This window comes from Phyllobates terribilis, unplaced genomic scaffold (assembly GCF_046119375.1).
Source record: "Phyllobates terribilis strain yellow unplaced genomic scaffold, ASM4611937v1 Scaffold_82__1_contigs__length_6685932, whole genome shotgun sequence".
In the NCBI taxonomy this organism is placed as follows: Eukaryota; Metazoa; Chordata; class Amphibia; order Anura; family Dendrobatidae; genus Phyllobates; species Phyllobates terribilis.
The window spans coordinates 2,014,819-2,026,064 of record NW_027362842.1 but is presented as its reverse complement, the minus strand read 5'-3'; the positions used below and the strand labels follow the sequence as shown (position 1 = coordinate 2,026,064).

Sequence of the window (11,246 nt, the reverse complement as noted above, 5' to 3'; positions counted from 1 at the left end):
TGGTGAAATGCACCCTGTCACACACAGAGTTTCTCAAAGAAGCGGTGATGTTGTGTGCGACATGCTGGTGGAGCGCAGGCACACCTTTCTTTGAGAAGTAGTGCCGACTGGGCATCTGGTACTGGGGCACTGCGACGGACATAAGGTCTCGAAAATCCTCTGTGTCCACCAGGCGGAAAGGCAGCATTTCTGTAGCCAAGAGCTTGCAGATGGTGAAATTCAACCTCTTAGCTTTCTCATGGCTAGGAGGAAATGGTCTTTTACTTGTCCACATCTGAGGGACCGAGGGCTGGCTATTGTGCTTAGAGGGGGTTGATAAGGGTGTCCCCGGCAAACTGCCGGTCTGTGAGGAAGATGCAGGCGGACATGTTAGGTTGCCTTGATCCAAAGGTGGTGCTATCGATGTCGGACAGCGCTCAACACCAGCTGGTGTTACCACCTCCAAAGAAAATGATGACCTGCCAATCACGCTGGCTGTTGCGGGTAAAGAGGTGGCAGGTCTGCACCCCAAAACAGGTGTGACTGCTGTCCCCCCAGTCACAGAGGATGAAGAGGCCGCGGATGCACAAGATATGGCAGACGGTGGTTGGCCCGGCCGGCTAGGCCGCATTGTAGCACACTGAGCTTCCCACTGCAACTTATGCTTCATGTCCATGTGCCGGTTCATGCATGAAGTACTCAAACTATGTATTTTTTGGCTTCTACTTAGCTTTTGCTGACAAATGTTACAGATAACACGAGTTGGGTCATCTTTATCGATCTGAAAAAATGCCCAGGCTATGCAAGGCTTAGCACCCATGCGACCTGAAGAGCCACCACGACTTGTCGTGAGAGGCATAGTTGTGTTTGAGGATGCAGTTGTTGATGTGCTTCCAGTACTACGTCTCTGTCCAGGAAGGCGCAACCTGAACTCGTCGTCACTAGCATCTTCCTCCACCTCCTCTGCTGACCTCATCTCTTGGCTGACTGTGGGTTGACAGTAAGTGGGATCTCCAACCTCATCATCATCACCCTGTGCGTTATCACACCCGTCGTCCTCAGAGCCAACCTGTTCCTGCCCTGACAAAAAACTAAAGTTGTCGCTCCAATCAGGTATTTGAGTCTCATCATCGTCTTCCTCATTGTCTCCACCAACAGGAGTTACAGTTTGGGAATGAGGGTCTACATTATGGTCAGAACCTTCTGCGTCTGGTCCTGGATCCGACTCATAAAGATTCTGGGCATCAGTGCAGATCATTTCCTCGTCTGGATTCACAGAAGCGCTGGAGTCGACCTCTGATTCCCAGGCTATAGTATGAGTAAACAGCTCTGCAGACTCAACCATCTGTTCTACCTCATACTCAGACGGGCAGCTGGAGATTTGGGAGCTGTGAGGAAGCAAGTGCGATTGGGGTGACACCTTTGAGGACTGGAGTATTTGTGATGTTGAAGTTGATGTGGAGGAGAGCCCACTTAAACGGAGCACTTGATATCCGTTGAAGCACCTGCTGTTTTTGTGCCTCATCTGGAATTTGTAGCGATTGGCGTGGCAGTAAGAAAGGGATCTTATCACATTGTCCGCTAAAAGAAGTAGACATCTTAGTTTGGCTGGAAGATGGTCTTTCTTCTGCAGATGTTACTGTTGCTTTAACATCTACCCCACGGACACAACCTTTTTTCCCCTTACCAACACGCCTATTCCCCTTTCCACCAGCAGCAGGCCTTTTTCCACTCATTTTGGTGGTTAACTAATTCACAACTCTGGAGTTGTTTGCACAAAAAAACAATGGATGGGAACCAAGCAGAGCTGAGTGGCCAAACTGTGGTATTAGGCCAAAACTATTGGCTGGGTTAGATGCAGAAAAAACTTATATTCAATTTGCAACCTGATGGAGGTCAGTATAGATGGACTAATAGAGAAAGTCCCACACACAGCTAGAAGCCCAAATATTTTTTCAGAGCTAGATGCAGAAAAAAATTATATTCAGTTTGCAACCTGATGGAGGTCTGTATAGATGGAGAACAAGTCCCACACACTGCTAGAAGGCCAATATTTTTTCAGAGGTAGATGCAGAAAAAAATATATTCAGTTTGCAACCTGATGGAGGTCAGTATAGATGGAGTAATACAACAAGTCCCACACACAGCTAGAAGCCCAATATTTTTTCAGAGCTAGATGCAGAAAAAAATTATATTCAATTTGCAACCTGATGGAGGTCAGTATAGATGGACTAATAGAACAAGTCCCACACACAGCTAGAAGCCCAAATATTTTTTCAGAGCTAGATGCAGATAAAAATTATTTTTAATTTGCAACCTGATGGAGGTCAGTATAGATGGACTAATAGAGAAAGTCCCACACACCGCTAGAAGCCCAAATATTTTTTCAGAGCTAGATGCAGAAAAAAATTATATTCAGTTTGCAACCTGATGGAGGTCTGTATAGATGGATTAATAGAACAAGTCCCACACACAGCTAGAAGCCCAATATTTTTTCAGAGGTAGATGCAGAAAAAAATATATTCAGTTTGCAACCTGATGGAGGTCAGTATAGATGGATTAATAGAACAAGTCCCACACACTGCTAGAAGCCCAATATTTTTTCAGAGCTAGATGCAGAAAAAAATTATATTCAATTTGCAACCTGATGGAGGTCTGTATAGATGGACTAATAGAGAAAGTCCCACACACTGCTAGAAGCCCAATATTTTTTCAGAGCTAGATGCAGAAAAAAATTATATTCAATTTGCAACCTGATGGAGGTCAGTATAGATGGATTAATAGAACAAGTCCCACACACTGCTAGAAGCCCAATATTTTTTCAGAGCTAGATGCAGAAAAAAATTATATTCAGTTTGCAACCTGATGGAGGTCAGTATACATGGACTAATACAACAAGTCCCACACACAGCTAGAAGCCCAAATATTTTTTCAGATGTACTGTAGATGCAGATAAAAATTATTTTTAATTTGCAACCTGATGGAGGTCAGTATAGATGGACTAATAGAGAAAGTCCCACACACTGCTAGAAGGCCAAATATTTTTTCAGAGGTAGATGCAGAAAAAAATTATATTCAGTTTGCAACCTGATGGAGGTCAGTATAGATGGACTAACAGAGAAAGTCCCACACACTGCTAGAAGGCCAAATATTTTTTCAGAGCTAGATGCAGAAAAAAATATATTCAGTTTGCAACCTGATGGAGGTCTGTAAAGATGTCACGTACATTTTTCAACTAACAATGAGAAATCCTCTGAGCACAATAACCAAGCCCCGCCCACACTGGAGTTAGACCAATCACCAACTCCCCTTTGGTTGTTGGGCAGATTTCACCATTACTACCCTATCATCAATATATTAACTGCTTATTATCCTTACATACTCATGTAATATCCTTCACAGAGTTAAAACCTTACATTATACCTTACATTATACATATATACACTGTGTTCCAAATTATTATGCAAATAATATTTTCCCAGATTTTCCCAGATTCCCTATATGAATTGCAGTCATTGTAATTTTCCAGTCAAATAACTATTAGAGTACAATTGAAAGGTTTTTGTACAAACTGCCGATGATAACAGGATATTTTTAAAAAAATAAAACACTCAAACTGCACTCAAAATGCATGTTCCAAATTATTATGCACAGCAGAGTTTTCAACCTTTTCATTTTAATAAAGAACAAAAAAATGGTCATTTGTGAAATTATAAGCATTAGCAGGTTATTATAAACTGAAATCAAACAGTTTTCAACTCAAAACTTTATTCTAGGTGATGTTACATTTGCACATAGGACCCCTTGTTCGAAAGGAGCTTCTGAACTCTCTCGTCCATTGAATTTGTCAGGTTTTGGATGGTTTCTGCTTCAATTGTTTTGCATGAGGACAGAATATCCTCCCAGAGCTGTTGCTTAGATGTGAACTGCCTCCCGCCATCATAGACACTCCTTTTGATGATGCTCCAGAGGTTCTCAATGGGGTTGAGGTCAGGGGAGCATGGGGGTCACACCATAAGTTTGTCCCCTTTTATGCCCATATCAGCCAGAGATGCAGATGTGTTATGTGCAGCATGAGACGGGGCATTATGTGCAAATGTAACATAACCTAGAATAAAGTTTTGAGTTGAAAACTGTTTGATTTCAGTGTGTAATAACCTGCTAATGCTTATAATTTCAAAAATGACCATTTTTTTGTTCTTTATTAAAATGAAAAGGTTGAAAACTCTGCTGTGCATAATAATTTGGAACATGCATTTTGAGTGCAGTTTGAGTGTTTTATTTTTTTAAAAATATCCTGTCATCATAGGCAGTTTGTACAAAAACCTTTCAATTGTCCTCTAATAGTTATATGACTGGAAAATTATAATGACTGCAATTGATATAGGTAATTTTGGAAAATCTGAGAAAATATTATTTGCATAATAATTTGGAACACAGTATATATATATATATATATATATATATATATATATATATATATATATGTACATTCTTTCAATAAGTACAATGTTATACTGGTGCGATACAGATTTACACAATTATATCATTCTGGTGAACGACACACATCTCATACTTTCATTAACAGAGCCCCCCGCGATGCTGGACTGTGCCGTGCGGTGACACTCCAGGAGACTGGGTCAGGAAGTTGACGTGACATCACCGGACATCAGAGACCACTGCAGCCGGGGGTCTTGTGATGGGGATGAGTGGACAGCGATAGCGCCACTCACAGGCACATTTGGAAATGCAAGCTATTTAATGAAAGCCTTATTTCCAAGGTTTAAATTGATCTGTTTGCTACATATTGTAGTGGACAACCTCTTTAAAAAGAGCTGGCTTCCAGAGTGTCAAATGTTTGCATAGTTATATAATTATGTACAAATTGCGACTTTTTATGCATGGTAAAAAAGGTTGCAATATAAATGCATTTGTTCCATGCCTTTTTAGGGTGCTCCTCTCCCCATGCACATATTTAAAATCAATTCAAAACATTAATCCCTCGGCACAGATGAACATACCGGTAAGTCCACAGCAGGATCTTCATGTGTGGTGTTGGCTCAGGAGCTGAGCCCGTTTCACACACAACAGATAGCAACTGTCCTATACAGCAGGCATGTGCCTGTAGCAGCAATGAATAAAGCTAGCTCTAATCATTGCAGTTAATCCAGTTATATGGAACTGTCAATCACTGACAGTGGCATTTTGGTTGATATGATTCTGGGGTGCTGATGGGGTTACCATGCAGCTTGTGTCACCATCTTGATACTCCTGTGAAGTCCAGCGATAGGGTGGATTCATATGAGATCATTATTTCCGCTATATACTGCAATGCTGTAATATTGAAACATAAAAAACAAAAACAAGCAGGGCCGTAATGATGGTGTTCATAGAGGGTGCAACTGTGACCAGGCCCCTGCTGGAGCATGACCCAGCGATACCAATTTCACCTGGATGTGCGTCCTCTGATGCACATTCTGCTGAAATGTATTTGACGCAGAGACCCGTCGGCGCCCTACACTGCATTAAGTGCTGCCGGACAATCAGAAGCTGGCAGCAGATGTTCAGTTGCCAATGATGGGTTGCACATGGCAGTGATGTAGTTTGCTTCCCTTGCTGGCAAGCAGAAGTCATTTATTGGCTCCTGTGCCGGCCACTGAAGGATGCCGCATGTCCTGGGAGTGAAGGAAGGTAAGAATAACCTTTTTTTTCCTCCTTTTAAAACGTGATGGAGAAGAATGGAAGGGGCCCAGGATGTGAAAATTATTACAAAATGGGGACATTATTCAAGAATTGGGGACATTAATACCAGTGTGACATATACACCCAGATGGATGACATACAGGAAGGGGGACATTATACCAGGAATGCGGACATTATAACAGGATGGGTTACATTATACCAGGATGGGTGACATAGCAGAAGGGGGACATTATACCAGGATGGCAGACATTATACCAAGATGGCAGACATTATATCAGGATGAGGACATTACACCAGGATGGCGGACATTATACCAAAAAGGCAGAAATTATACCAAGATCACGGACACTATACCAAGATGAGGACATCATACCAGGATGGCGGACATTATACCACGATGAGTGACATTATACCAGAATGGCGGAGATTATACCAGAACGTGTGATACACCAAAATGGGGATATTATACCAGGGTGGCGGACATTATACCAGGACAGGGGACATTATACCAGGATGGGTGATATACTAAAAAGAGGACAATACACCAGGATGGCAGACAGTATACCAGGATGAGGACATTATACCAGGATGGTGGACATTATTCCAGGATGGGGGAAATACCAGAAAAGGGACATTATACCAGGATGGGTGACATAACAGAAGGGGGATATTATACCAGGATGACGGACATTATACCAAAATGGCGGAAATTATACCAAGATCGCGGACACTATACCACGATGAGTGACATTATACCAGAATGGCGGAGATTAAACCAGAATGGGTGACACACCAAAAGGGGGATATTATACCAGGATGGCGGACATTATACCAGGACAGGGGACATTATACCAGGATGGATGATATACTAAAAGGGGGACATTATACTAGGATGGCAGACATTATACCAGGATAGGGGAAGTACCAGAAAAGGGACATTATACCAGGATGGTGGACATTATACCAGGATGAGGACATTATACCAGGATGGTGGACATTATACCAGGATGAGGGACATTATACCAGAATGGCATACATTTTACCAGGATGGCGGACATTATACCAGTATGAGGGACATTTTACCAGGATGAAGAATATTATACCAGGATGGAGGACATTGTACCAGGATGGCAAACATTATACCAGGATGGCAGACAGTATACCAGAGTGAGGGACATAATACTAAGATGACAGACATTATACCAGGGCAGGGGGGACCTTATACCAGGATTGGGGGACATTATATCAGGAGAGCAGATATTATACTAGGATGGGGGACATTATATTAGGATTGGATACATTAAATCAGGATTGGGGGCATTATACCAGAATGGCAGAGATTATACCAGGATGCTGAACATTATACCAGTATGGCAGACATTATATTAGGATGGGGGCGATGATACCAAGATGGTGGATATTATATCAGAATGGGAGGCATTATACCAGGATGTCAGACAATATTTTAGTAAGGGGGTTATTATACCAGGATGGGGGGCATTATACCAGAAGCGGGACATTGTTAGATGATGGGGCCCAGGATGGAGGGCATTATTATTATTATTATTTATTATAGCGCAATTCATTCCATGGCGCTTTACGTGTGAAAAACATAATAAAAACAGTCAGCGACTGGTAAAGGAGGAGAGAGCACCCTTCCCGAAAGGACTCACAGTCTACAAGGGATGGGTGAGGATACAGTAGGTGAGGATAGCGCTGGTTGTGCAGCGGTATGGTGGAGCGATGGTTACTGCAGGTTGTACGCTTGTCGGAAGAGGAGGGTCTTCAGATTCCTTTTGAAGGTTTCCATGGTAGGCGAGATTCTGATGTATTGGGGTAGAGAGTTCCAGACTAGGGGGGAAGCATGGGAGAAATCTTGTATGCGATTGTGGGAAGAGGAGATAAGAGGGGAGTAGAGAAGGAGATCTTGTGAGGATCGGAGGTTGCGTGCAGGTAAGTACCGGGAGACTAGGTCACAGATGTATGGAGGAGACAGGTTGTGAATGGCTTTGTATGCCAGGGTTAGGGTTTTGAACTGGAGTCTCTGGGCAACGGGGAGCCAGTGACGGGACTGACAGAGAGGAGAGGCCGGGGAATAGCGGGGGGACAAGTAAATTAGTTGGCCAGCAGAGTTTAGATTAAATTGGAGGGGTGCGAAAGTATTAGAAGGGAGGCCACAGAGCAGGAGGTTGAAAAATGGGGACATTATTAGGGATTGTACAGGGGTGAAACAAAAAATGAGGGGAGAGGGCCCTCAATCCTTCCTTATTGACTGAACCCTTTCACTCTATATCACCAATGAGTAAAGACTAGTGTTGAGCCACCCCCGTAGTGTTCGAGTTCGGTTCGGTTCGTCGAACACCCGTGTGTTCGCCGAACTGTTCGTCGAACTGTTCGTCGAACACCTTCGAACACCGTTAAAACCAATGGCAGGCAAACAAAAACACATAGAAACACATAGAAAACACCTTCAAAGGTGTCCAAAAGCTGACAAACTGCTCAGAAGACACAACTAACACATGGAAAAGTGACAAGTACATATAGTCATGCGAAAAGAAAAGAGGTGGAGGAGTAAAAGGAGGGGGAGACACAGATATAGGCATGTCATGCCCTTCTAAAATCCAAAAAGTGAGAAGCCGAGACGGCCAGTCCGCTCCTGCCCGTGCCACCTCCGTGTCGCCGGGTTTGTGCCAGAGCCGCGGTGAACCCTGACGGCCAGCCCCCCTCTCCCAATACTGGTGCCTGTCCGCTGGTGGGTCGAGAGAGCCCCCCTGTGGTGGAGGCAGCTCTAAGCTTTTTAATTTAAATTGTCCCTCTAATTTGAATGAATACACTTTAAATCCATTTACAAGGATCTATTGGAGGGCAAGTCTCATGCCAGCAGCCGCGTAATTCCAGCTCCAGTAGCGTCCACTAAAGCTGCTGCAGTTAAAAAGCTTTTATAAGGATCGAGCTCGGCTGTCCACCGCAAGGCATCCTAGTGCCAGTCCCAGCCCCTATGCCTTGGGGTGCCTCCTGATGCTCTTCACTAAGTATCCCGTGGTCCCGAAGCATTTCCTTTGAAAAAATTAAGTGTCCAAACTACAGGTGGTGTAGCTTGCTTAACAGCCGGGATAATCCGCTGACTAGCAGACACTGCTACTAGGCACAAAGTATTTCCTGGGCTAGATGCAGTTAAAAATTTGTAAGTAGATACTCTCGTTGGATGCTGAGAAAGCATTCCATAGAGTCTCCTGGCACGCCATATATGATTCTCTTAAAAAGCTTGGGGTAGGGGTCTAGGGGACCCTTTTATAGCCAAAATCACGGCCCTGTATCACAATACGTCACCTAGGCTGAAGATAAATGGAACTGTAGCACCGAGGGCTCGGTTGCTACAGACGTATTGCACCTCACCCAGAGGTGTGATATCTCACTCTCAGATAAGGATGGAGTGTGGATCAGGACCCGACACCTGCATGCATTACACCACATTGCCGTGGGGCAGGGCGACCAATATGCCCCTGAGATGGGCACGACAGTCCCTGTCCCTGGCTGGAGTGGGGGGAGGGAACACTGAGGAAGGGGAACCCTGCAGTGCAGGAGCAGGGAGGAAGCAGTTCCTGGGTGCATTGAGAAGGGAGTATAAAAGGTGGGCACCATCTTCGTTCAGTGCAGAGAAGTCTGAGCAGAAGTGGCAGGGAGCAGGGGCTCTGCATGAGCTCTGCTCCGGAGGCGGGCCTAGTAACAGAGGCCCAGGCCTGCAAGAGGGAGAAGGAAGGAAGAGGAGCGGAGAAGGCTCCAGGAACGAGGAATGAAGGGATCCCAGGGGTGCGGACGGGCGAGTCGCCACCGCACGCCCGAATCCACCTGCGTGGAGGGGTCAGGCCAAAGGGGGAGACCGGTCCCCGAACTAGTGGAGGCAGGAAACGACCCTCAGCTAGAAACCGGAGGCTCTGACATTTTATGTGGCGCAGCCCCTTGCTCCACCCGCTAGGAAGGCACCACATAGGGTCAGGGAAACTGGCGCCAAGTTTACCAAGAGGAGGCCCGAGGCAGCCGGACAGAAGTGTTGGTAAGAAAGGCCAGACAAAGGACACACAAAGGGGTCCTGTGAAGCGCTCCAAAGTTATCTGGGAGTTGTCTGAGCCCCTCACCTGGTGAGCACAGTACGACGTGGGCAGCCGTTACCTGCAGACGTGGTCTGGATAATAAGAACTGTGAGTAAAGGCCCTGAACTGCATCACTGACTCCGTGTCGTTACTGCTGCTGCCCTGCACCATCACCCCCATCCTCCGCATACACTGCCCTGAGGCTATACTCCTCCCGTGGGGAGTTATGCTACGCTCTGCTGCACCCACAACACCAGCCTTAGCGGTCTGCCCTGTAGCGGCGGTTCACTCTGACCGCAATCCACGGGTGGCGTAGTCGGACATTTAAACATCAAAACCACATAAATAGTTCCGCCACTGGTTTGACCGCCCTGAGCCACGGAACCGGATCGCCGCCACGAAGACTACAACCACCAGCATCCACCAAAAAGGGTCCGGCTCCGGGTGTCCCAAGGCCCAGGGGGTGCGTCAGAACATTTTCATCACCTTTCACAATCACCAATGGGATAAGGCAGGGATGTCCTCTGTCCCCTCTCTTATACATTCTAGTGACGGAGCACCTGCTCTCATCAATTCGCCATAACCCCAATATTAGGTGGATTGAGGTGGGAGGCACCGAGTACAAGTGCTCTCTATTTGCTGATGATGTCCTAGTATATATCACTCAATCACATATATCCATCCCTGCTGTTATGGCTGAAATAGATCACTTTGTTACATGGTAAAATTTTAAAATCAATGCAGCGAAGTCTGAGGCCCTCGATGTCTCCCTCCCTAAATCCATATAGGATTCCATCCAGTCCAACTTTCCCTTTGCCTGGCCCTCACAGGGTATCAAATACTTAGGAATTCCTATTCATAGAGACCTCTCCCATCTATGTTATCTTAATTTTGGGCCCTTTATTGAACAATTCCATACAGACCACGGTTGGCAAGTTAGAACTGTAAGATTCACTACGTGAACCACTGGTGTTTTGTGGAAAAGCACATGTACACCGCGTTCCAAATTATTATGCAAAATGTGTTTAGGAGTGATAAGGGAAGAATTTGTTTGTTTGTCAGTTAAACTCATTGATGGTGATGTGTGTCAGGGCTCTTTATATCACTGTAAGCAATTGCAGACACCTGTGCTAATTAGTTTGGCAGGTGTGTCCAATGAAAGGCAAGACTACTTAAGAAGGCTCTCTCACATTATTAAGCAGCCTACATTTTCTGCCAAAATGGGAAAGAAAAAGGATGTGTCGGCTGCTGAGAAGCAACAAATTGTGGAGTGTTTAGGTCAAGGCATGACTACAATCAACATTGTGCGATGATCAGGATGAAGTGTCTTGGCAATCAAGAAGTATGTAGCTGATTCACAGTACACACGTGTGCGTGCTGATAAGGGCAAATTGAGGACTCTTTCCTACAGGCAATTAAGTCAGGTTGAAACAGCAGCGGCAAAAAAGCCTTGTCATAGCAGCAGACAAGTTT

General features: G+C 45.0%; 1 protein-coding gene across 1 annotated transcript in view; it reads left to right on the top strand.

The window, feature by feature from the left end:
• Positions 1 to 5,642: 5,642 nt before the first annotated feature.
• Positions 5,643 to 11,246, top strand: part of LOC141197270 (vomeronasal type-2 receptor 26-like) — a 106,889-nt gene continuing 101,285 nt past the window's right edge. Inside the window, exon 1 of the mRNA XM_073662657.1 lies at positions 5,643 to 5,670. Within this exon, the coding sequence (XP_073518758.1) occupies positions 5,643 to 5,670 (28 nt within the window). The remainder of the gene's footprint in view (positions 5,671 to 11,246) is intronic.